Below are 27,899 nucleotides of genomic sequence, written 5' to 3' on the forward strand. Positions count from 1 at the left end.
ATGGACAAGGAAACAACAGCTCCATGCAGGAATAAAATGGGGTTTGGACAAAGCAACTGGCTGTAAGCAATATCACTTGAGCTCCATCCCATGTTCTGCTGGACCTTATACATGCCACACTTCCCCTTTGCAAACAGGCAAAACCAGCGCTTTCAACTTTTATACAGCATGGAATTTGAAAAGTGGCTTGTTGTTCCCTCTGTACAAACGTGATGTCTAATGCTGAATGCAAGACTTCCATATTTTCAGTGAGTATAACCAAAGAGAAGTCAGAGTCTGAGGACTGTTAATGTAAGTGTGAGAAAACCTCCATATTATAGAATACCAGTTGCCTAGAGATCATTATTAGCAAAAACATAATTTTCTTAGCTTTAAAACTCCCACCAAACCACCTACATTCCTGAAAATGGAGCTTTTGGAATTAGATATCTAAACTTTTCCTCCTCCCCCCTCATACAGCCCCCACAACCCCGGCTTTCTTTCCCACTTATACCTCTTTCCATCCATGAGACATCAAATAAAATACTGGCCTGAACATGGTGTCTTCTAATGCAGCATGAAGAGCAGCTTATATGTCTCTGAAACAGTTCACTGTATCTATTTTCACTCAGATCACATTTCACAGATTTTTTTCCAAGACCCCAGAGAATGACAAGCCAGGTTTCATTTTTAGATCAAGCCTGAAACACAATAGAAGCTGATAGTGCTGTACAGTACTCTGTGGAGAATGAGCTGGTTTTGTACTTGACCCCTTATTTCAAGGGGCTGACAAATCTCCCCTTGTTCAAGCTGTTGTCATAATAAACCCAAACTCCCATCACACCAATGCATTATTCCATGCACAAAGCCACGACAAACACAAGATGCTGCCCACCAGAATGAGGACACTACATAAATCCCATTTGTTTAACTCAGAGGTTGCTGTGACCAAGCACACAAATCCCAACTCCCAGACTAATTCAGCTGAAAGAAGAAAAATACATGCTCCTTTCTGAAGGTCAGCAAGTACGTGGCACATTCTGCTTTTTAATTTATTTATCACAGGAGCAAGCATCACAGTAAAAGCAGTTCCTCTTGAAATCAGAACTTGGAACATCTAAGATCTTTCTCTGCAGAAAGCTCCAAGGAGAGTGCCTTTGTTCAGTGACCGTAAAACAGGAGTACGTGCTCTGCTCAGCTTAGAGGACACAGGTCCCTGAGAGATCACTTGGGTCACTTCATACCACCAACTTGCTGACAAACATATAATAGGTGTCCAGTTTCAAAGGGCCCACAGAACATCTACTCCACATGTCCCTTCTCTTCCTCCTCCCACCCCCACCCCTCCCCAAACCCAGCTTGTGGCAGATCAAAAGCATTTTGCAATAACCCACTAAGAAATCCCTCCAGACTCGTAGCTTCAGCCTTCAGTCTTTTACCATCACACACACAGAAGGAAAAAAAAGACATGGCTGAGGTTTCCTAAGGTTCAAGAAACGTTCCCCAACTGCATGCCTACAGAGATGGAGAGTACTGCCCATGTCCTGTGCCTGCAGAATTTGTTGAACCTAAGGGCAAGGTAAAGGTAATGCTTTAGGAAAGAGGAGGCAAGTTCTCTTCCAATCTACTCATATTTAATTTCCTGTTAAGTAACCATGATGAATACTTCCTAATGAAGTTGTTATAGATTTACCCAACAGTGTAACTTTGTTAGAAACAGCAACTGACAATGTTAATTGTGAAAGGAGCGCTGGGTTCGAAGTTTCGAGTAGATGTATGTTTTAAGACTATTAAATCTGGTAGCTATTTTGAAGCTCCTGCAAAGCCTCAACACTGCACACAGGTGGATGCCTTCAAGACTGATTTTTCAGACCTCCATCATTAAAAAAAAAAAACCAAAACAAAATGAGGCCTTTCCACACAACTTCTGTAATTACTTTTTTATAGTCCAGTGCCAAATCAGTGAAGCATATCACTTCTGGAAGCCATCTGAAACCCAAGAGTTGCAAAGCTCAACACAAAAAAAAAAAAAAAAGAAATCATGTGCATGACCCAGACCTCCCCACAGAAGGGATAAGAATGGACAAGAGCATTGTGTGGTAGCCCAAAACACAAGAAAAGGGCATGCAACATCAAGTACAAAAACAATGCTCACTTCCCTACCCTACCACTATGCTTTTATTAGACATGTGCTTTAGCACCTTCTTGAATTAGGGTCCACAAAAAATGTTCATCCTCTCCCCCTCCTACTAAAACAATGTTTACTTCTCTTCAGAATTACATTATTTCTCTTTCAACGCGCTAACTAAACTTGCACAGGGTAAGTACCTTTAATAAATACAGACCCTGCTACTGAACATTAAACTGACTGTTCCACTCACCAAGGCAGAAAAGCTGTTTGTACTAATAAGCTCCAAAAAGGACTTATGATTATCATTAAAAGGCAACCTACAAAAGATCCTTAAGAAAAAAAAATTGGCTTCCATTTATTTGCTTTCTGAGTTTTTCTATTTCTCTGCTACTCACAGTCGCAGTCACTCTGAAATCACTAAATCAAACTGGCTCTACAAAGGAAATAAAGGGCTTGCAAGAGCAAATAGGCTCTTGCCATTAACAAGTCTATCAAGATAAAGTTTTAAATTCCTTTTCAAAGTTTTTGGCTAAAAATATCTTTAAATAAACCTTTATTTCTTGTTTTAGATTGCAAACACTTAAATCTCCTTCCTCTTGTAGATACAAAAGAAACAGAAGGAAAAAAAAACCACCCCACACAAAAAACAAACAAGCCCAAACCAACAAAACCATCGACAAATCTACAAACACAGCCAGCAAATTTATTTTAATAGTCCAGCCCCAATGAAATACAAAAGGGAAATAAACACCACAAGCGGCAGAAACATCCCCTTTTATAGTCCCTGTGATTAACCATTGCAGGTAACACCAGCCAACAACACCCCGCATCTCTAACACCTTCTTCATACCAAAGGACCGCTTTGTTTCTCCAGTTCGGGGATATAACTCGGGGATGTAACTCGGGGAAGCAGCCCCAAGGGCACAAGCCCTGCTCGAACTGCGGCAGGGCAGGGGCAGCCCCGGCTTCCCCCACGCCCCTCGGGAGGAGAGGGCATCCCGGGCTGCGCGCCACGTTTTTCATTTGTCCGCTCGTTTTCAGGCAGGTTACCGTGCCTGCCTTTGTTCGGCTTCCTCCCCCAGCCCGGACCCACCGCCGCCGACACCGAGGGGGGCAAACCGGACAGGCAGGAAGCGGCACGGAGCCCGGCAGGGCAGAGCGGAACGGAGCGGAGCCGCCCCGCCCCGGTGAGCGCGGAGCGGCCGCGCCGCCCCACACGCGCGGCTGCCCCGGGTGCGGCCCCGCCCGGCCCGGCCCCGCCGCTCCCGCGGGGCTCCCGCGGCCATGAGGCGCCCGCCTCACTCACCTCGCCGCCCTGCCCGGAGGACCAGGTGGCCGCTGCCGCCGGCGCTCAGCAGCTCAACCGGGCAAGTGGGGCAGCGCCTCCCGCCGGGGCCCGCGGCACGGGAGGGAGGGAGCGGGATGGGATGGAGTGCGGGGGAGGCGCCGCCGGGCCCCGCCCGCGGGCGGGGAGGCGGCGGAGAGGGGCTGCCTTTTGTCCGGGCTCCGATCCTCGCCCCGGCACCGGCACCCCCCGCTCCGTGCGGGCTACCGCGGTTGGCGGCCGCGGCCCTTTGTGTGGCGGGGTGAGGGACGGGAGCGCTCACCTGGAGCACCTGTCAGGGCTGGGGAGGCACCGCCGCTCCTCGCCGCCAGCTACAAAGGACAGGTGCTCCCCGGGCGGGGAGGGCTCTCTGGAGCGAGGGGCTTTGTGTGCCTTCTGCAGTGAAAAGTGGTTGTTTCCCCGAAAGCTGTTACTACCTGTAGGAGTATTGCCTCATCTTTTGGGGAACTGTGGCATTTCAGGACATGGTTTAGTAGCAGTGCTGGGTTTAAGGTTGATCTTGATGATCCTGGAGGTCTTTTCCAATCTGAACCATTCCCTGGTTCCGTAATAGCGGAGAGGAACACCTTGTGCCACGTGAAGTTTTGCAGCCTCAGTTGTGATGTTTCCTGGTATTTGAGTGTTTGGCTCCCAGCGTTTTGTTTTGCTTTTAATGGAATGTGTATACGAAGGTAACAGCACTTTTTGTGTTTACATCTTCATCACACAATTGAACAGCTGGAAGTAGATTTGTTTTCCCATTACAAAAAGAGAAAAGAAAAAGCAACAACTCAACCAACAACAGGTATTTGCTTTTTTATTCAGGCACCCCCAAGCATTAAAACCTTTTGCTTTTAAGCAAAACAGTGCAGAGCATGTGCTTTTGTGTGCTGCATGTACAAGCACATGAGAAATGGGAGCTGCAAAGATGCCTGCTTCATGGGAAGCACCTGAGGTGTGTCCCTGAGTGACCACAGGCTTTCCCAATCTCCACTCACCTAGTCAGCAGTCCTCAATGCTGCTCTCTCCATCCCTGCTGCAACAGCAATTGTTTATGTTCATGACAACGCAACTGCAAGTTTCAGGCAGTAAACTTTTTAGGAAAAATATTTCAGAGCTGAGGACAAAGTAGGGCCAGCACATATTTCATGCACTTCTTTTTTGTACTAGAGGCTTCTGATTTTGAGAAATATACCAGATTAGAGATGAACTGTACACTTGTCTCCTTAATAACCTGAAATGTTCTTTCTTGAAGCCCAGTGATCGACAGTAGTGTCAGGAGATGGTTTACAGAAACAAGATTTTGGTATCTAGCAGCTTCTAAAGGCAGTTTAGCTCAAAATGTGGATCAAACAGAACCTGAGATGCAAGTAGGTAACCAAGTCAACTTAGCAGTAGCCATGGTCTGTTCTCCATAAGATGTGCTTCAGTATGTCATGGGGAAGAGTGACCCTGTGACGCTTCACTGTGAAACAGGGGATTGCAGACAGAAAGTGCAGATTCAGATAGATCACTGTTTTTTCTTTTTTTTTTTTTTGTTTCCAGTACCTCACAAGATCATTTTCAGTGTTGGTTGAAAAGATCTGGTTGGTTGTCCAGGGAAAAAGGCCAATTAATGATGACATGAAAGAGCAGAGAGGATGCCTTAATTTGGAGATACTGTCAAAAATATCTTTGAAAGAAGTCTCTGAAGCACAAGGGAGGCAGCAATCAAACATACAGTTTAGATTTCAGTTCTGTTTAGTGTTGCAGGCATTGTTTGATCTCTATCCCTATAGCTACCCCTACAGCAGTAAACTAAATGGGTCTGGGGTTCAGGATTAAAGCCCTGCACTGGTCATCCTCTGTAGTGTCCCTGGTGTGGTGCTGTCCTAGCAAACAGCTGTGGCACAGCTCAAGGGTCCATGTGTGCCTGGCCATTCCCAGCAGACTGTCTGCCTGGAACTGACCTATTTCAGGAGATAAGAGTTTAGTGGTGTGTATGAAAGCCATGTTGTGCCAGCTGGTTCCTGTGCCAAAGGACAGTTCCTGACCTGCTTTTTTTGCTAGTAGAAACATGAGGCTTTTGACTTTTGTGATTCCTGCTGTGTTGTGTGTCAAAGCAGAACCTTAGGCACTGGCTGGAGTCAAGCAGTGAGAGGTCAGGCTGAAGATTGAGCATTTTACTGGTTGAGCAGGATTTCTGCAGAAATCTTTGCACAAAGGAAGATACAGTTGCATTGGCTAGTAGTATCAGAGTTTATGGAATAAATGGATCATATTATGAATAGACTTCTATTATGAATAGACTCAGAAATGTTATTTCTTCTACATTTAGTAAAATATATTCATTAATACAACATTGGCTTTTATAAGACTGCCTATTCTATGGAAAATACTTTTGTTTTGACTAATGATAAGAAGCAGGGGCAAATTTCAGCAGGACCAGTTAAGTTTCAAGCAAATGTCGAGGACAGATGGCATTTAGGTCTGAAGAAATTAATAAAGAAAGAAAGAAAGTCACTAGAGCAAATAAGTGCTTTCATATTACAACAGGTGAAGGTAAAAGCGGGTTGGAAAGAGGTTGAATTTTCTTAAAATATCTGTCCTAAATATAAGGAGTAGGGTGGGATTCCTAGGAATTGTAAGTGCAGTGAAGTATTACAGCTCTAGCAAATATTGTACCACAGAGTACCTCCTTCACACACGTGTACATGGTATTTCTGATGCTGTCAGTGTGAAAGTTTATAAATTAATATAGAGCTAGTGTTGATAACTCCTTTTTTCAACTTATACAAAAGCTTGGACAAGACCAGAAGGATCTAACGAGAGGGCCAAACTTGCTCATCTCTTGCACAGATGTTGAGGATTATGGATAAACTCTGCAAGGTGTTTGAGACTCACTGGCATAGCTGTGTTTTGGGAGTCTGGCTGGGAAGGCAGAAAACAATATTTTCACAGTGAAGAAAGGATCCGTAGTCCAGGAATTAACTTCTCCTGACCTAGTGCCCTGTGTCTGTTGCCAAAATTGTCCAGAAGAACAGTCTAGAATACACATTTAGGACAGTCTTAAGTTGCACCAGAGGAGGTTTAGGTTGGGCATTAGGGAAAAAAGTTTTCACAGAAAGGTTGATGGTACATTGGAATGGGCTGCCCAGGGTGGTGTTGGAGTCACTGTCCCTGGAGATGTTTAGGGAAAGACTGGACGTGGCACTGAGTGCCATGGTCTACTTGACAAGGTGGTGTTCAGTCACATGGTGGACTTGATGATCTCAGAGGCTTTTTCCAAATTAATTCATTCTGTGATTCTGTTACTTTAAATCTCAAGGAGTAAGAAGAGATGTACAAAGGAATCTAAATAGGAAATTATTATCATGTGAAGGAAATTAAAGTGAGAGCAGAACTGACTATGGCACTATGGCATGAAATTTTCTTAGTATCAGCTGTACCTGTTTCTGCCAGTTTTGAAGTCGGGAGGAGCTACAAAATGACAACCAGTTGGCTTTCAGGAACAGATTACAAGAATTGGGTCTATCAAAAAATCTGAGACCTTTATTGAGCAACTGGTCTGAACCACAACTTGTACAGAATCAGAAACTCTCTGTAAAATCATAGTAATGTACTGAGAAAAAAATAAGAAAATTTAGACTAAAACCTGTTATTTGCAGAAGTTCTCCAGGGTAAGTTAGGGAGATTTTTGAAACATACCAAGAATAAAATAGTAATGACTGGATACAGGCAAGAGGAAATTTTTTTTTTTTACATAAATTAACAACGAGTCTTTTCTTTATAGTTATAGCAATAATTAGTGAATGATGTAAACCAATTCTCATTAAAATTAAGGCAGTCTAAAAAAACCCCAAACTGAGCAATAGAGGTAAAACACAGGGCTGAAAAATTTATTAGAGGCAAATATAGTGAAAATTTGAATAAACTGGGAAAAGGAAGAGTCAAAACTTAAGAGCATCCCATTGGTAAGCTACACAATATCATGTTTTTACAAGATGTGAGCAAAATATGTTGCTAAAAAATCTAGCCTGTCTTCTTGTTACACCATGAACATTAACATGACTCATAGGTTCAAGGAACACTATTGCAATTATACTCTGCTTTCTGATGGCTTAAAGTACCTCCAGAAATTCTTCTTTCTCTGGTATGAAATATTTACTTTAATGCAAATCCTAGGAACTCAGTAAAAATGACACCAGTCTCTCTATAAATATTAGAATGACTCTTGATTTCAGGGTTACTCTAGGGCTGAAAATTCAAGCTGAGTGTGCTACAAATACCAGCAGAGGTTGGTCATCCTTTTAGCCTATAGTAAGTTAGATTTTATCCAAAGGGTGCAGTGAAACATTCAGCTTGTTATGTCTGGATACTCCTTTTGTGTCCACCAGAGTTCTTGATGAAACACAGAACAATTGCCATAACAAATGGAAAAGGAACTGGCTTGGGCAGGAATCAAATGGACAAGACACTCAAATATGTGTAGTGAATAGTAAAAAAGCTAATTAGCTACAAGGAAAAAGCTTTGCACAGCAGCTGCTCTTTGATACCCTCCCTGAACTCTGCTTATTCAAAAAAACAGTGTACAAGCTTGGGATTTAAAAAACAGATGGTCCAGTGAGAGACTTCTTGTCACTATTTGTGTGAAGACACATAGGATTCTGGAGATTAAGTCATCCTTTGTAAATCTCCTACCATGTACTGCCATAATTCTCTGAACCAGTCACTGGAAAAAAAGTGGAGATACACTCCAGTGTTGTAAGATGTATGAGGAATGAATAAAACGGGACAAACATTATCTCCAGGGAATCAGGTAATAAAAGGAGACTCCTTTGGTGGGACCTGCCTATTGGAAGGTAGTAGGAAACCCATATCAACAAGACTGGGGACCAAGGGAAACTACAGCTAATGTGGAGAAAGCCTCTCATTTGCATGGATTTAAAAGGGCAGATTAAAAAACTCCTCTGGTCTTATGAAATCTGGAAATGTTATTTTTTGTTTGCTATTCCATTCTAATTGAACCAACACCGTGGACAGCAGTAGGAGGAAAAGGCAAGCAGAGTTCAGGCAGCTGATGTGCCATAGCTACCCTGCACAGCAGAGCTTCCAGAAAGGGTCTGGAAGAGCAATGCAATCTTAAATGCCTGTCACAAGACAGGAGGTGGTTTACTGCATGTATAGGGAAATCTCCAAGGCAAGAATTCCCCATATTTTGATTTAGCAAATATTCATTCTGGAAGTGGCTGTGGAAAATCTGTCCTGTTGTTTACCTGGCTGGTTGGCACAGAGTCAGACTCTTCCACCACTCCTGGAACATATCTGACTTGTGGAGCACATGATCCTCTTTCCTCTCCTCCCTTCCTTCCTTTCAGGGTAGCAAGCCAGACGAGGTCTCCTGTTAGCAGTCCCACAGCTGTTAAAGGTATTGGGAGGACTGGGAGATCTGCCTGTAGCCCCAAGTGTCTAAATGGAAGGAGGAAGACCCCCTGGCTAGAGATAGGGAACTCTGAAGATGCTTTGGTCCTACAAAACTCTACAGCTTCAGGCTGCAAGGTCCAGACCTTGTAAGCTAAATAAATTAACCCTAGAATATTCACTGGGGACATGGCCACAAGCAGCAAAATTCATATGGGAGGGTGAAACTGTATGTTCATCCCACTAATGGCCTGTGCAAGAGCCCCAAATTCTACCTTTGCTGTTCAGATTGCAAAATTTCTGTCTCTGTGTCTTTGTTGTCATAGTGACAGAAAGCACCAAGAATATTCAATGGGTTTTTTCTTTGTCATGGATGCAGAACATCCTTTGGCATGTATGTTTTCTCTTCCTCCTGGTTACGTTTTTCCTTAGTTTTCCCAAGAGCTTAAAAAAAAATAAAATTGAAATAATTAATGGAGTTCACTATGCTTATTCCCAGTAAATTAGACAGTAAATAGAAACACATGCAAACAAATACAATAAATACAATACATACTAAAGAACTTGTGCTGAATGTAATGATTCAAAACAAGTTGTAGGTACTATTTGTTTTTATTTCACCCAACAGGAAATCTCCTGCTGGCTGTAATGGGAGCTTAGACACCTGCATTTAACACAAACAACTGTAAGTGCCTGAACCTGAACCTCAATTTGGCTTCTTGGATCATATTTTGAGGTTGAGTTGTCCAAATACACAACTCCCACTTAATTCTGCTTGTGCAGAGGAGAGGCAGAGAGGGAGAGGGGACTGGAAAAGTTCCTGGGACTAGAAACATGGTGTGCTTTGGTCTGCAGTATGTGAAGCAGGAATTTCTAAGTCACAGGTGCTCCTGTCTTGTTCTGTGGGAAACAAAATTGAGGTCAGAATTTTGGGCTGTGCACCAAGGAGCAACTGAAATGAAACAATGAAGACTCACAGTAAAGCAAAGAAATTGTTTGAGATTGAACAAATATTTTTCTTTAAAAATATTATTAGAGAATGTTAGTTTTGAGTACATCTGATGTGGTGGTAGAGAGAATAAATGGATTTGCAACCCATGAACACTATAAGAAGAGTGGTGTGACGTGGCAGAAAGATGAAATGTCTGTTAACAGTAATGTAAATGGTGAGGTGCAGGCAAAGGTTCAAATGGACATTCATCAGATTTACAGGTCAATCCACATGAGAGGATGCCTACTACTGTGGATCAGTGAAATTTATTTTTATGCCACTCTAATTAACTTTCCTAACTCCCAAGCTAACATACTTTCATGTAACACCTGCAGTGTCCACATAGAGATGACAAAACACATCAGTGACAGCAGTATTGTGGGATTTATAGTGCCTGGCAGCAGTAGCCCGGGCTTTTTGCACAACATCCACTTTTCTCCCTAAATCAGTAAAATTCCAAACTTAGTGTCTTGGCTCAATACCTGGATATAAAATTAATTACATCAGGATTGGTAAGTGTGTATCTCTGTGAAATGTAAGGGGAATGTAAATCTCCATAGACTGAAACAGTTAAAAAGTTAATAGTGTGGTTGGCAGTTAATCTCATGGAAAACACAAGTAGCTTCTAGCAACAACTCTTAAACAATAAGTCAGGGTGGAGCCTCCTTGAATGAGAGGATCAGTTGCCAGTGAAATTAAGATATATCTCAACTTTCTGTATTTCAGTGTTCATACATATTTGGAAATAAAGTGTTGACAGATAGTTCTCATTAACTACATCTGGATATATAAGATGCTAAAGTTAAGTGCCTTATTCAGATAGGATAAGGAATAGTAATAACAATAATAATAACAGATACGGAGTTCAGATAGGATACAGAATATCCAGATACTCATGGACTCAGGATAATGGCATATTTCCCAAAGTTGATTGAAAGATATAACTATGATTGATGCAGAACCAGATCAGTAGGAGATCAGAGTGAAATTTATCTTTTGAATATGGATAAGAATTTCCTGGGTGGCAGTGGTATTAGAATTTTAATAGCCATTCCCTTTCTATTTTAGCTTAAAATCTTTGGGTATGTATGAAAACAGAACTTTTCTCTTGTCAAGACAAAATTGTTGGACACAGGTAGTTTGCAATAAATTAACTGGGTTAAAAAATCCTTTTTTTCCCAATACCTTCAAATCACAGTTTTTTATGAGAAAAAAATTTTAGTGAGTCCCATGAAACCATGTACCCTTTTGAAACAATTTGCATGAATGGACTCAGTAGGGAGAAGAATTTCCCACACGTGCCCAATTTCAGTAAAGAGCAGATAAGCTCACTTTGAGAGGTAATTTGCTGAGAAAGAGGCCTGGGAAAAGCAGGATGAAGAGGAGTGATTATGTCCCACATGAGATGGGGACACACAGAGTTTGTGTGTTTAGGTGCACATGATCAAGTACTTTTTGTGTAAAAGCAACCAAGGCAGGTAACCATTGTGGTGGTGACCACGTTACTTCAGATCTGCTGGTTTGCCTGCTGAATATTCCTCTGAGAGAGCATGAAAAAGAGAGATCACTCTTGTTAAACTGCATGGAACTATGTTTGCCCAGTCATAAAAGGAATGGTTTTGTTCCTTTCAAAATTCAGCATGCTATGTTACACAGACTTCTAGGGGAAAGGGAGGTACCCCAGCATGCCAGGTAAGAAGCAAGGGGAAATGTAAACATACGTATGCCATTTTCTACCTACAGGGAGAACAAGAGTTGAATGGACAATAAAGTTTGAAACTTTAAAAGTTGAAATCCAGATGGACAATTTGGAAGGAGGTTTCTAAATCATCTGCTGTGCGCTGTTTTTGAGAAGACAGAGAAGCCTGACTCATGTTCCAGTACAATCTACAGTGGAAAGATCTTCAGCTTTTTTCCATCTAGACCAGTTTCTTTCAGCACAAGGATAGCTTTGGTGTTAAACTAATACAAAATTTGGACTTTCTAAGAAGAGTCACTTAAAAGCCAAGTGAATCCCAACTGTTACTGAGCTCCATCACTGCATCAGTGTTAAGCTTTGTGATGTTGTGCCTGAAAGCACTCAGGAGGAGAAACATTTATTTCCAGGCTATAACTTTGAATGAAATTATACACACTACCTCTTCATAGCTGGGAATAAACAATTAGATTTCAACCTAATTAATACTGACAACTTTCTCTAGCGACGCAATTTTGTTCATCCTGGAAGCAGCCTGTTCAGTACTTCCTAGAAAAATGCTTTTACAGGCTGGCTACTTGGTTGAAAGTATTATAGGAAATAAAAATCACCATATCACTTGATGGCTTGATGCATGGACCAGGATTTGTTTTCCTTCTCTTCTAGAGCCCAGTGTTTATTAGATGGCAAGATTCAGAGCTTTCAAATTTGGTTAACATTTCACCATGAAGAATCTTAGATGTCTGAAATCTCAAGGTAAATTGTTGATCTACTTTTGAAAAAAATATTTACATTCCTTATTTTGTTAGGAAGAAAAACATATCAGTTTTTCTACATTAAATAAGAAAAGACTCAGCAGTTCTCCTTAAAATAGGAACCCTCTGAACCTAGCAGGACACTGCATCCTATGTATTTTTAAAAGCATAAAAATTATTCATTTCTTAACCAGAATGAATAATGGAAAACAACAAGACTTTTGGTGGTATAAAACTGAATACTGTTTGTCACCTTTAAATGGAAAACCAACACTTTAATGATTAAGACTCAACATTATTAATTTACTGCAGACTTGCCAGTTAAAAAGAAAGATCACATAGTGCAATTTTCTTTTAAAAAACCTTTTAAACCTAGATAGGGACAACAGGCACCTGATAAACTGATCTGTATAATGAAGGAAGTTAATGGATATATTTGGTTTTATCCCTATCTTATCACTTCCTAGTGTAAATGAAGCCTTTAAATGGGTATGGGTTTTGCTTTAGCATTTGAATAAAATGAAAATGAATACACCTGTATGTGCAGTGGAAACACACAACAAGCTTTAATAGAATAGTCAAATACTGTTTCTAAATTCCTGTAGAGTATCACTTGAGGAAATCAGAATATTTGAAAAACAAAACCAAGGAACTTCAGTCTGTCTCCAACCTACCTCACTTCACATCAAGATAACCTTCAGGAAAGATTTTATAGAGCACTGTTGCATATATTGCAGAAAATATTGAGTAGCCTTACTGCAGAATATAAAAACCAGTTTTCAATCAATTCTATAATGTAACTTACTAAAAGAGCATAACTAAAAAGATACTGGAAAACACATGGTATTTGATTGAGAATACCATTTGTCACTTAAATTATTTTCTATCCTTTTTTCCTTTAAATAAGTAAAGGTAATTTTATGTGCAAAATGAAGTTGTGTGGTAACATGTCTGTATGGGTACTGTGTTCTTCCTGAAATCCAGATACAACATCACATTATTTTAAAAACAGTTTCAATGTAATATCCTATCTAATTGCAATCTATGCATTATTTTCTTCTTTGCATGAGTAAAGGGAAAAACATCTTCCTTATTTAAACAGCCCCTTCAAATTACCTTCTCTAGTTCATTCAGTAGAAGCACAAAATTTCTTGATGTACAAAAGGGAGATGGGTACAACATTCTTGTATTGTTTAGATAAAAATCTCATAAAAATACAAACCCATTCCTCTGAAACCTTTATTATGGGAAGTGCAAAATCAATATAGGAACAAAGGCCTGAGCATTCTACATATCCTCAGAGCAGCAGCAGGAGGGATCAAATCTGACACCCTGAACTGCTTTGTGGAGGCTGTCTGGGATAACTTCACCCTGATGGAGCCAATGTACTTTGGAGCTGTAATGGCTTTGAAACTGAAGGAAGTTCTGTGAAATTGTATCACCAAATAAAGTAAAATCATTGTCGTTCCATGCACTCAGCCTCTTCTGCAAGAATTTATGAACACTGCTACCAACTCACATGTCAGAGCACATTGTTTTTTACTTCAGCTTCTTTAAATTCACAACATTGCAAAAGAAAAGAGAAATAGCTCTGGGTTCCTCACACAGCAGAACTGCAAGGAAATGTGGCAGACTCTCATGTGTAGCTTATGAGTTTACTTTGGAAAGAACTTTAGCACTTAATCTGTGCAGGAGAAACAAAGCTCTCCTGGACTGGTACCAATTTCTAATAGTTTTGGAACAACCCCCCATCCCCCAGCTCATGTTCCAGCCTTCTTTGAATTTCTTTTTGTTAAGTTGCTTTTTTAGCTGGCTACACACTCTCTGAAAATCACAGAATTACAGAACTGGTAGAATTGGAAGGGACCTCTGGAGATCACCCAGTCCAACCCTTCTACCCAAGGCAGGGTCACCTACAGCAGGTGACACAGAAATGTGTTCAGGTGGGTTTTGAATGTCTCCAGAAAGGGAAACTCCGCAAGCCCCCTGGGCAGCCTATTAATGCTCTGCCACTCTCAATGTAAAGAAGTTCTTCCCCATGTTGAGGTGAAACTTCTACTGTTTTAGTTTAGGGCCAGTGCACCTCGTCCTGTCGCTGGCACTGCTGAAAAGAGCCTGGCACCATCCTCTTGACATCCATCTTTGAGATATTTATATGTATTGATGAGATCCCCTCTCAGTCTTCTCTTCTCTAGATTTAACAGGCCCAGCTCCTGCATTCTCTCATAAGAGAGATGCTCCAAGTCCCCTTTGTCATTTTTGTGGCACTCTGCTGGACCCATGTATGGTATGAGAAATAAGCATGAGTACAAACATATTCAATAACCAAATCAAACACTCATTCTGTTTTCTTTATGGACTTACATTTTATTACAGAGTAATATGAAACCATCTCATATTCATACTAGAATTACTGTAATTACTTGTCAGCAAACTTAAACCAGTCTTGAATGTTTATATTTATTGCAAGCAGATTTGTATCTCCTGCTTATATATTCTACATAAGGATCCAAAATGTGGCTGAATATAAAGAAGTTATATTTGGTTGTCTACAGAAATTAAAGTTAAAAACAGCACTGAAAAGAAACTTTACAGTAATGTATTCACACACTGACTCTTCAAATCAAATGAATAAAGTAGTATAGGATAATCTGAACATTAGATTTGAAGGCTGATTTATTTTCAAATAAATGCACCTAAAATTATTCAATTAAAATAAGTGTCAGTATTTGGTGCTGATGACTACAGACATCTTTAATGTTTAAAGCACAGATAACTACCCCCAGCCCCATACAGCAACTTTCGCAGATTCTACTTTACATTAGATCATGGAAGAACCTCTAAAATGCAAAGTGTACATAGCACAGAATTTATGTCCCAGACAATGCAGATTGAAATCCTGTGAATTTTCACACAGTAAAAAATTAAAGCTATATAAAGTGATTTTTTGATTATTCTGCAAAGTAGAATCATGTATGTTTTCATTTTTGTAATACTTTCACAAATTTCCATTAAAGCTTTTTTAACAGAGACAGTAGCATGAGCACAAGGATCCCACTGGCTTCCAAAAGAAAAGCAGTTCCTCAATTACACTATTTTTTTCCTCTTATTTTTGCAAGCCAGTTGGTTCAAGACACACAGGCTAATGCAAGCAAGAAAGTGAACTGTAAGCTTTTACATTAAGTGGCTGAACAAACAATTATTGTACATGGTAAAACAAAAAAGACCTTTTGCCACAAGCCACTGCAGGTACATATGAGCTTCTGTGGCCAAAAAGCTTGAAATACTTTCTAAGTCTTCACATACATTTGGTTAGTGCTTACCAGTTTCAAGACATTTATAGAAGCAGTTATGAAGACATTATGCTGTTAAAGCTGCAACAATTTAAATGAGGCAAGTTAGAAGGTTACATACATTTTTAGACTTTTCTTCTTTCTTTTTTTTCTTCATACATAAAAATCTGTCTTCTCTCAGTGTCCCACCCATAATAAAACACTCTAATGCATTTTGATCTAATTTCTACTTTTTCATCTTTTATATCTTTTGCAGTAAAACTCCCAGGTTAACACCTGCTGCAGTGGACTAGGTTTACATGGCAATAGTAACAGGGACTGAAGCAAAAACACATCAAGTGAAGCCAAGTTGATGTTTTATGTTCATTTCATTAAACAGTCTATTTTAACAAACAAACAGCACCAACTTTTAAAGGTAAAAGTATTGCTAAATCAAAGCAGAAACTTCCACTTAAATTCAAGCATTCTTTCTCCTCCAAAAAACGACATGTTTAACGAAAATTTCTCCAACGTATACAGATGTTTCAGCCTGAACAATGTAGTCAACAATATCTAAGTGCAGGGCTACATGAAGTTTGCAATGAACTGCTTTGTTAGTAGGCAGAACAGGAATGCAGCATTTTCAAAAATATCAAGCAAAAATTTCCTTATTTAAGGCTAAAAGATAGAACTCACAAAGTAAAAAAAGCAGGAGGCTTTACAGAGTAAAAAAGCTAGCAGTTATAATATAGCACTGTAAGTACAGCGCTTTAATCGCTGCTACCACAAATCCCAACAAAACATCAATAACTTGGGTGAGACTCATAGAGCAACAGACCTGTATTCTAATTTGACATTCATTAGAATTTCAACATTCAGCCACAACTCCACTCTAAGCTAAATTTAAGTGGCCAAAACTTATAGTTATAAAAAAAGCCTTCAAAACATATACTTAAAAAAAATAGAAATGGTGTGTTAACAAATGTATGCGTAAAACAGATTTATAAATAGCTACAGTATGAAAAATATTTCAGTGCAAAGGCAATTTTAAGATTTCTAAAAAATACATTACAAATAATTTGTTAACTACACACAAGAAATTTGTCACTGCTACTGGTATAAAATGTATACCCATATTAACCTCTTAAAAATATATACACCAGTGTTTTATGTAGGGGACGGTTCTAACTGACCAACATTCAAGTCTGCAATGGCAAGTATATGTACACACACCCACACATGTGTATGTATTTCAAAATGCTACTGCTATAAGGATATTCTTTGAAACTTAAAAGTGCTATATGTTAAATGATAAAAAACCTTTATCTGTGGTGTTCACTGTTAGACTTTGTAAAATTCTGTTATCTTTGGTATACTGAAAATTTCATAACTCATAATCTCTGCTTTACCCAGGGCAATCAATGTTTAATATGAAAACTACTCAGAATACTGTGAGGGACATTTACCAGTAAGTTGATTTTTCCATTATTAAAAAGTAAAGTAGTAAGTAAACTTATTTTGCCTCTGTTTTTTCTTGTTAAAACACAAAAAGGGAAATAATTTTTCTCTGCCACCCTTGTCCACATGAAAGACAACTAACAGTGTCTTGCCCAGGTCTTCCAATAAATGCTGCAGGTCTGATTCCAAGTATTTTGTTTTCACACTGAAATACATTTTTAGGTAATGTCCTCCCAGAGGTATTGAATGAGGATGGCCATTAACCATCCTCAGTAACCACCAAGCTGAAATCGACTGAAATCACATTTCTGCTTCAGATATTTTTGCACCCCAAAATAAAACACTGGACTAAAGAAACAACACAAGGATGCAGCTAATAGTTGAATTACTGCAAGGTAACATAAATGTAGCAGAGAAAACAGAAGTGCAAGTTGGCTGTCATTCTTAAGGGAATTCAAACAGAATCCTTGCAATCAAACTAGTTTCTCTATCCCACCTGTGGTTCAACTGTTAGTGAACAGTTATGTGCCACCTCGTGGTTTGCCTACAAAAGCTAACATTTGTGTGCTTTGTAATACATCTACCAAGCCCATCAGCCAGTATCTAACCATACACACACACAAAAAAAATCAGAATTAAGAGCATGAATCAAGAGAGCAAAAGATACTCATCCAGAAAAACAGCTTTTCTTGTTTTAAGAAAAAGAACCCAACAAACTGTGTCAAAAAAAGCTTAATATGTAATACTTTCTGTTATAAGTATTTTACAATCATAGGGACAGGAAGTGAGAACACCAGGTAATGTGCATCTTTGACAAAGTCGAAGATGTTTTAGGCAAAATGCTTACATTCAGTTTATAAGTAAATACCAACACTGGTGATATTTACCTGTTTAACAGCCAACTTGACTTCATATTGTGTGTGCATACTCTACACAAGGATTGTTTTGCCTATCTTTCTACAGGGGAAAACTAACCAAAACCATACATAGCCCTGATTTGGCCACTTACAAGGAAGTGAACATTAGAGAGTGTTTCTTGAAAGCAGATTTGCACAGAGGAAACACCAGTTTGTTCTACAGAAAGAGCAAAGAAAGAAAAAAGGACAGAGGAAAATCAGAAACAGCAATTGTTAAATATGCTTTGAGAGAATTTCATTTGAGATAACTGAGACAATTGCTCCTGGCTGAAAATTAAAACTGTTGATCTCAAAATGTAGGTCACTGACTGAAACTGCACTTCAAGTAACAAAGAAAATCACTAAAGATGACAGAAGTAGTAAATACACAGAAGTCTTGACACAGGATGAAGAGAATTTTTAGTGCTACCAGTCTCACAGTACCAGACTGTGCAGATTGTTCATTGCTCCAGTAGTTCAAAACATAAAAAGAGGCCTATTGGCCTGGAAGGGTTCATACTTCTAGCTCTTGATCCTGTTTTCTCAACACTACCTCAGACAGCAAAAGCCACATATAGTTTAATATGTCTCTGTGACACGTCTGTTTCCTGAAAAAATAAATAAACAAAACCACAGTTTTTAAAGGCTTGACTTGGTGTTCTGTCATATGGATGTTTCCAAACCTGACCCACTGTAGTGGTAGCCTGCACTGGAACGCCAATGCTTATTTGAATAGCCAAAGACAGATGGAAGTACTGAATAATCAATGCCTCTCCACTGCGTAAACATCACTTTTTTAGAATGAGAATTAGACCTTCTTGCTGGGGAATTGCTGCAGTCACTGCTCCTGTATCTTGGGCTTTTCAGACAGGCAAGAGGTGTGAATTCTGAGATGTGCTCCCGACAGTGCCTCGATGCCTTCTGTTAAAGGGAAAAAAGGAAACAAATACACAGTAAATAAACAATCTTGGAACAAAAAGTCTATAATTGTTTTTTTTCACTGTCCCCTTGGTGTAATAACACCTTTCCCTAGATCACCACTCTGGATATTTGTTTCATGTCAAAGTATAATCCCTCCTGTTGCTTTGCAATCAACCAGTTTCAACATGATTAGTTTTATACTAAGACCTACAAAACCAGGCATGATTTTACACTTAACTTCTAAACCTGATAATGGGCTCTTCAGAGAAGAGATGAAGACACAGAGGCCTTTCTTCAAATGAAAGTGTTTTAAATCAAGATTATGTTTCATTTTGGAATTTCTCCTGGTACATTTTTTTATCCCTGAACTTCTTATGTGGAATTTTAAGACAGGACAGATTCAAGTACTTTGCCCAGTAGTTCCAAAGAGAGGAAATTCTTTACAATCAGTTTGTGCTAACAGATGAAGGTTCCAGAGTTTAATGCACATGCTTTGTACTTCTAAGCAGTACTGAATTTTAGACTTGCTTAGGTTACATGTACCATCTATACAGGCAATTTATACTGTACATCTCAGTACTATCTTGGTCTAATTGCCCATTAAAATTTATCTTTCTCACATAATCACTCCACACTCTGGCAGAATTGGCACTTCCACTCAGGAAATGCTCAGGACTACAGAACACCACAGCTGCATGACAAAAGCCTGGATGTGTGCACAAACTTAAATAAACTAGCACAGGCCTCTCACCAACAAGTTTATGAAATTCTTTTCACTAAATGCACATATAATTTCCAGGTATAGAGGTATGGAGGTTTTGTGATGGTATCTAACATATAAATGCATTATAAACATGGTTCAAAGCAATGTTATTCATCAATCTCTCCATGAATGCTATATAAATCAGTTAATCCTGTATTCTTATCATCCCCTTCTTCCCTTTTAATCAGAACACAGTACCAAAAGGACAAAATCACAAAGTAAATATTAATGATGTAGCTTAGAGAACTTTGGCTGCAATGTAACATGACACTTTAATGCCAATCACAAGCTTGAAACACTACTCTTGCATAATCTAGAGTAAGTAATCTGAAAGCTCTCTTAAAAAGACACTCTTGTAAAGGTCACAAAACTATCCTAGACTGGGTTCTTTTAAACACATATAGACCAAATAGTAACATTTTTACATAAACATTAGCAGATTTGCTTTGGAAATGTAAGAGGGAGTAGTCATACAGTTTGGTAATTAATTTTCCTATTCTTTCAGCTAGAAAGTGAAGCATTTTAGTTACCATAGATAGTTCTAAAAATAAAATGCTTTTTACTAGACATGGCTCTGAGACAAGAGCCTTTACCAAGCCTGAAGCTAGTCATGGAAGTTGAGGTTTTCTACTACTACTAGTGCAACAGTCATTAAAAGCAAATCAGCTACTTTGGCTACCTTCAGCTACTTTGAAGTTCTACAGTACACATGACATTTGTGCTTTTCACATACTGCTAACTTTATACCTTCACTTAGTTCCTCATGTGCTGCTTCTGGGGTCAGGAGAGAATGAAGGTACTGGAACAGTCATGGCAGCCAGGTAAAGAGTGTACCTTCTTACTTGTTTGCACCATCGGTGGCATAGCAAGGATATGACTTAAAGCAGATAACTTCATTCTGATGGCCTTATATTTAGGGCATTTAGTTCACCACTTATGCTGCTGTCTCAGATATTCAGCTAAACTATCACACTTCTCTCTTCACCTGAAGCAATAACACAGCAATGCCCTGGTCTGTACAGAACACAGCACTGGGGCAGATGCTGTCAGATGCACAGCCCCAGTCTTCTGACCCAAGGTCCTATTCACAAGTAACTCGTTATGATTATCTCCACATGTTAGCATCTGCACTTGGTCTATATATGTACTCGAGAACATGAGAGATGATGGAGAAACTGCTCCTGGGTAAGAATTACTTTATGTATTCTACACTGTGGTGTAATGTGAGTACACACGGCAATAATGAATGCAGCTCTTATAGAAGAAATGTCACACAACACCTATACATAATACAATGTATTTATAGGACATGAATACGGGTATATCAATTTATTGGTTTGCTTTACATGATTAACTTTCCGAGACAAAAAGGTCTTACCTGTAGCATGGAACCTCTCTTGCATAAACTAGGCTCTCCAAGTAAAACACAATGATTTTGTATCAACACTGATAAAGTACATCAAAAACTCTGGAGGAAACAGTTGATTTGTAAATAGCACCAAAAGAACTTAATCCAAACTGGCAACACGTACAGTACTGTTACCTAGCTTTGATCTAATTATGGCTCGGAAGGTGAAAGATTTCCTTCAAGAAGTGGCCCATCGCAGCTCGGCAGTGCATTTTGGCCTGTTTTATGTCTCATACTCTTCTGCAAGGATGAGGAAAAACAGTGAGACTCTTGATGAATACAAGAAATGTGAATGAATTGTACCATTTGGTAACTGTTATAGTAAAGTCCTGTAAAAGGGATGGATTTTCTGACACACTTAAAAAGGAAAGGTTATCCAGTGAAAAACAAAATTTCTATTGCTGTATCCTGAGACTAATCATTTGAGGGTGTTTCTAATTCCATTTCAAACTCTGTTAAAAATTACTCTCAAAAGCACTAAACTGACTAAGTACTCTGGGCTGTGTGTCCTGCCCCTCTAACAATAACCAGCACTGAATGGGAGAGGTGCCTGTGGTGTGAGGAGGCCAAACTGATCCTACATTAAGGAGTGGACATCCTGTTTCCCTACTCCCTGGAACAGCTGGCACACTGAGGGGAGTGCCCCACACAGAGGTGATGGCGTGGTGCTCATGAAGGCTGACTTACAATTTCATCATTACACTATGGGCAGAGGGGGCCGGGGAGTTGCCAAGGAGACTCCTTCCACAGCACTCAAATATTGCAACAGCAAGATCCATTGCTTTGTTCCCTCAGACGAGGAGCTTGACATGTGACAAGGCAGCAGTTTGAACAACAGCATCTAGGGCAGTTGATCAACAGCAGCTAAGCCCACTGAGGAACAGAAGAATGATGAATCCCCAGAGAAACTTCCCCAGGCAAAAGGACCACTCTGGGTTTCCCCAGGTGCAGCAAAAGGTAAAGATCTCATAACATGGCTGATGGCCCATGCTTGTGACTGAGTGAAAGCAAAGTAAAAAATCGTCAGTCAAAAACAAAGAGAAAAAGAAAATTATTTCTTTAAAAGGGATGAAAGTACAGAAGTCATTTACAGCTCAGAAACTAAACACCTGGTATTTCAGCTACAAAATACTTGGAACTGCTGAAACACTGGCAATCAAAATGAAAATTATAAAAATGGAAATAGGATAATGTAAATTGAATTTATATTTTCCCTAACAGAGTGGATAAAATTCTGTTACTAATGAAAGAAGAATAAAGAAAAAATAAACAATATAGCTTGGCTGTATTACGAAAAATACCTGATTGCTTTTTAAAAGTAAAAGCTGAGAGAAACCTTGCAGCTGTACAGACCAGTTAAAGCACAAAATTCAGTTTGTGTCATTGAGCCGGAGTTGCAGAGACCACATGTACAAGAAATAAGCAGATTTTGACCGAAATTACCAAAAGGCAACAGATTCCTCCAAAGCTTTTGCAGAATTAACGTTTTAGCCCAAGAAAGAACAGTTCCTATGTATATATATTTGTATCAATATCCATATACATGCACATATATATATACACATATACTTGTATGCACATATATGTATCTGTACACACATATATGTCTGTATGTATATATATATATATATATGTATATATATATATATATATATACACAACAGAAAAGCTCTCTGAAAAGAAAACCCCAGAGCTATAAGAGGAATGTTGAAAAACATCCAAATATTAATGATGGTAAACAATCGCTCATCACACATTGGAGTGACTCTCAAATAACAGAAAAATTTGGAAGTATAAGAACTGCTTCAAAGGCTTTATGCATTCTTATTGCCTGAGTAGAACTGATTTAGTAACCTGGGAAATGGTCACTAGTCCTATGTTTGTCTTTTCAGTTGTTCCCGAAGCCCTTTTGTTATAAAGAAAGCAGTATCACTTTTAGGAATGCAGTACATTTAAAAATCCTTATTTATAAGCTCAGTTCAAACCAATCTTAAGAAATTTAAGAGACAATTTTAGTCAGAATTTTAGATAGTGAAAAAAACTGTATTTTCCTTCCAATTTACATAATTACAGTAAATTTTATTGACTATATATTTTTGAGGAGGAACGAAGGAGAAAATACATTTTTATTTTACCCACTTAAGAAAGAAAGATATAAAATCTGCAATGGAAACCAACAGTCTCTGAATATTAAGTAAAAAACAGTTTTCTTGCAGACTGTAGGGGAAACAAGATTTATTAGCATTTCTTCCACTTTTATATTAAATAATGTCATGAACTTTCAGGCCTTGAGTTGTTTTCTTCCTAGAAAGAGCACAGATTTTCATAAAAGGGAACATAAGGAAAGCTCAGTTTCAAAATGCATGCTTGAAAAAGAAAAAAAGCACCATTTTCTAGCAGCAGAGAAGATACATCAATATATTCCAAAGACTGCTTAAGTGGTTTCCAGCACCACATTTTCTGTATGATGCTAGCAACCTCAGCCTAATCAGAATTATCACTTGTGTGGCCACTATCCTACTTATTCAGGTACAATGCAAACACAACATGCATTCATCTACAGACAGACCAATGATTAAAATGGGAATAAAAGATTTGTAGATTCCTGAGGCAGAAACATTCTGTAAAATGCAGCAAGAACAGTGACCAAAATTGATAGTGACAGTGATGGACTGTGACAACAACTCACACAATCTTTGAGATACTCAGAGGGAAAAAAACTGTACTAAACTGTATTCCTCAAAATATAGTTGACATGAATCACAAATGGAGATAATGAATATGGTAAATAACTTCTGATGATTAAATTTATAAAGTCCTTTGAATGAAATGGCCAAGCATGCAGAAAGGCAGAAAAAAGTCACCTTTTGTTCCATTAGAAACTTAGACTGCTTGAAGTCTGAGAAAGCATAAAGATGGTGGACTGCTCAACAGAAAGGCACTGATGTTTAGTCTGATTTCCCCAGAAGATTGTAGGAAGCAACCGAGCACATCATTTATGTTTAAAGCAAGGTAGCAGTTATTTAGACAAAGTGGATTGGAAGACAGGAAGAAACAAAGAGAGGGAAGAAGAAACACAAGCGATATAACTGGTTAAAAGTCACAGATCTTTGACTAAATATTTAAAAATGAATATTGTCAGTGTTGAGCCCAAAGTCTGCTTTACTACTGATTTATTTTCCAGTACTAACACACAATGTTTGTAAGAAATGCTACAAAGCCTTTAGCAGGGGTTTTTTATTTACTAGCTTGTTTCTTCACCTTAACCCTTGCTCATTCTCTCTCTTTAGACTTGCAAATTAGCTATTCAGAATCTATACTGAGGTCAACTTCTTTCACAAGTAGTACATATGACATCTAAGATCTCTGGATGAAAAAACTTTAAGTACTGATCTGCCTGGGAATGCTTTCCTGCTATTCTTTATTCTTTCCTGAAGTAAGGCATTATTATTACACCTGTACATTCTAGGAATACAAAACAGTGGCAGAGGGTTTTACATTTGCCACTGGGACATTTTATTTTCCTTGGTAGCAAAGTTCCTTTATTCCTTTCCTCTTAATGCAAAGTACCTTTTGAATTAAAAAAATGCTACATAATCCCTTTTGTTGCTAGTAACTCATTCTTGTAACCTACTGGTGGCAGTTCATGGGCTGACAAGGGCAAGGGCAGTAACATGAAGTTTAGAGTTCAGCACACCTCTACTGTCCTTCACATTCTAACATAGATAATAGGTAAAAGTTTACTGGGGTTAAAATGCAGGAAACCTTTTCTATTCATGTCCCCAGCATAGCACCATGGTTTCCATAGAATCTGGCTTCCTCTCCACCCTTAGAAGAGATTGCCTATATTTACACAGTCATTTCTCCTTTTGGGCTGATCAGATGAAAGGAGAGAATAGATTCCCATGGGCACAGCAAGGCACATTTATGTACAAATAATGGATCAGAACAGGCAAAATGTAAGTTGAAATATAAAAGAGGAAAAAATTATAAATAGGATATGAGTAAGTTGTGTTTTTGTAGCAGGCATCAGCATGTTATCAGATATAAGTGCCTCTTATCTACCCTTTTGGAGATCCCAATCCCCCTGCCCTTCTTATATCCTGAAATCAGAAATCATGTTGAGCCATGTAGCTGTCTCCAACCATGCTCATCAGCTGATTTCCCTGTGGTTGCTGGTATGGAGGCACAAGTGTTGCCCCAGGATTCAGGTTAATGCTACCATCTAAGAAGCAGGCAGCATCTTTCACCATATTGCACAGACACCACAGATGGGAAACCTCTGCTTTAATCTTATCTCTGACCTTGGCCTAGGTGATTAGACACTTGTAATACAAAAAATACCTAACTTCACAATGAAAAAGATTATTTACCTGGATTCTTTCTGTTGCTGTAGGCCACAACTCCCTGCATAAGACCTTCTTCAGAACATCTGGAAGAAGGCTGACAGTTATGAGCAGAATTATACCCAGCCACACAGGACCACTGGACAGCATTTGCATGAACACATAATACATCCTCTGATAATTGAGAAAAGGCCTGGAAGAAAAAAGATAAAATAATTATTACATTTCAATACACAAAAGAAAGGCTGACAGTATTAAATACAAGAATTAGGCCAGTGGTGAAATACTTCAGGTTCAGTTTCCCAGTTTGTTCATCCATCCCAGTCTTCTCAAAGGGAGCTGGTGCTAACCATGCACCATCTGGAGATAACTACCTTCCTTTTGTCTTCCAGACTGCAGCAAATATTATGCTGTCCCCTCCCTGCCGTAGTGCCTCTCCCTTGCAAAGATAAATTAAATTCATTCTTAATGTGTTTATGTTCTTCCATGTATCCTTATCTTGCCCCAGGTATTTTCCACCTTTCTTCTTACTGTCCCATCCCCCCTGGTCTTTGCTAAGGCACACTACTTTGTGTGTATCCTCAGACTAATGCTTGTCAAACACACTTATTTTCATACCTCGCAGGCTCCCATAAGTATCTCTAATGCTTTCATGTTATGCTCCTCACCCTATGCACCACATACTTATCTAACCACACTATTAATACCTTCTCTTCCTAACCTCCCTGTATCCCACGCAGTTGGATGATCATTAAAATGCCAGCACAGTCTGGTACTGGGAACCAGAGGCCATAATCACTGAGAGCCAAGATCAAGGGACAGTTTGCAGCAACACTGCAGTGTAAAACCAGTAGGGCAGTTTCCTGACGGTTTTCAAAATCTGGTAGTATTTGCATACTAAAAAGGTAACTAAGCTGAAATACATTTTTATGTCCACACAGACACATCTTGAATACACAGCAAGGCTGGATGGAAAACCATTGGGAAAATGTCACTTCTGCAAACTGATGCTGAAGGAACTGAGATCTGATATTACTAGAAAAAAAGAAGAGGCAGCTGAACATCCAAGGAGTTAAGAGGTAGTTACTCATTTGCAAAAGCCATGCTAAATACAAATCCTCTCTCTAAATTAAATGGCATCTTAATCACCAAGCAACAGTAAGCCCCCTCCTTCTCTAGTCCATCAAAATATTGTGAATACAAAGTAGAATTGTAGTTAAGTACTAGCAGTAGTTAAAAAGATGGCCTCATAACTGAGAGCTCTACAAATGTGAAACAAAATTTCCAGCTCCTTATGGCAATCAGACACAGTAAGGAACTGAACTTGTTACAACTTGATTTCCTTTCCAAAAATTTCAGTTTCAAGTATACAGAACTTTTAATAGCAAAACCCCCCAACACTTTAAATTGGCTGTGCACAAGAGCCTACAAAGCTTCTTACCAACATGAATAAGTAGGTGATCAGACACCTACAGTAACTCCACTTTGCTAAGTAGGCAAAACAATGAGCTCAAACACAGGACTCTTGGACATCCACATGACTTTGATATTGAGTTCTGCTCCCTGTCTCTAGTTTGACTGCTACAGCTAGCTTCCAAGACAAGCCTAGCAGATAGGTGGGTAGTCACCTACTGCGCAGACATAATCTATTTTGAGACATTTTGACTCAGAAGGTAACAGCAACCAGAAAGGTAATAGCAGCTCCTTGAACCCGAGATAAAACCCAGTGGTCATCTAGGGTCTGATATTCTCCTTGCATTCTTCTTTAAGAAGATTTCAGCAGATATTCATTGACAGAAGAGCTGAGCACTCTAGTTAGAAATTATGATGTGTTTAAAATAGAGTTCTGCATTATATAAAGGCTAATTTAATTCTGTGACAAAAAGGTGAAATATAACAACTTTATGTTTCTGAAACAACTTCTGCAATACAATTAAGATTAGGATACATACCAAATAATTCCTCCCCAGAGCAGAGAAAAGACAATGTAGAATACCAGTGATCCCCAGATCACAAAGTGATTTATCCACGTCCAATAGTGTGTATCTATTGCAAGCTGAAAAAAAAGATATTATATGATGTTATTACAATCTAGACTCAACAGGAATTCCCAGCAGGAGATAAAACAGAATTATACCCTTTGAAAATAGGGAAAAATTCTGCATAGAAGCAGTTAAAAACATCTTTTAAGTTTGAGCGCAGTTAAGAAGGTACAGATAGCAAACTTTCTATTCAAAGTAATAAAACAATGCATGGTGATATAAAGAAACCAATATAAATAAGCAACAATTAAAAAACAATTTTTAAGAAAGTTTCAGTGGATAAAATACAGCATACCTTACCTTAAATGTAACCGTGAATACAAGCACAGTAAACACCACTGTTCCAAAGGTCCAAGTTCCAAATATCTATAAAAAATGGTCCAAAGCAGTTATAGGCAATATTGTCCACTATGTTGTGAACTGTTCAGAGTAAACATCTTAAAGCTTAGTATTGCTTTGTATCACGACCTGACACTTGAGGAAAAACTGAATTCCTACATGATCTATCCAGTGTTAA

General features: G+C 39.0%; 1 protein-coding gene and 1 long non-coding RNA gene across 5 annotated transcripts in view; one reads left to right on the plus strand and one right to left on the minus strand.

The window, feature by feature from the left end:
• The first annotated feature begins 3,382 nt into the window (after positions 1-3,382).
• Positions 3,383-13,210, plus strand: LOC127059147 (uncharacterized). The gene is made up of 2 exons (XR_007776628.1): positions 3,383-3,481; positions 11,573-13,210. It is a non-coding gene; the product is annotated as an uncharacterized LOC127059147 (long non-coding RNA).
• Positions 13,211-14,617: 1,407 nt separating this feature from the next.
• The window catches only part of ATP11A (ATPase phospholipid transporting 11A), a 117,936-nt gene continuing 104,654 nt past the window's right edge, over positions 14,618-27,899 (minus strand). For 2 of the 4 annotated variants that reach the window (XM_030234154.2, XM_018908982.3), the window contains 4 exons: positions 27,683-27,748; positions 27,293-27,396; positions 25,368-25,533; positions 14,618-18,823 (listed from right to left, as the gene is read on the minus strand). In XM_030234154.2, the coding sequence (XP_030090014.1) occupies positions 18,566-18,823; positions 25,368-25,533; positions 27,293-27,396; positions 27,683-27,748 (594 nt within the window). In that variant the 3' untranslated portion in view covers positions 14,618-18,565. Of the gene's footprint in view, positions 18,824-21,118; positions 21,235-25,367; positions 25,534-27,292; positions 27,397-27,682; positions 27,749-27,899 lie in introns of all 4 variants that reach the window. The other 2 variants (XM_050970137.1, XM_050970147.1) reach the window with 2 other exon arrangements.

This window comes from Serinus canaria, chromosome 1 (genome assembly GCF_022539315.1).
Source record: "Serinus canaria isolate serCan28SL12 chromosome 1, serCan2020, whole genome shotgun sequence".
Lineage (NCBI taxonomy): Eukaryota > Metazoa > Chordata > Aves > Passeriformes > Fringillidae > Serinus > Serinus canaria.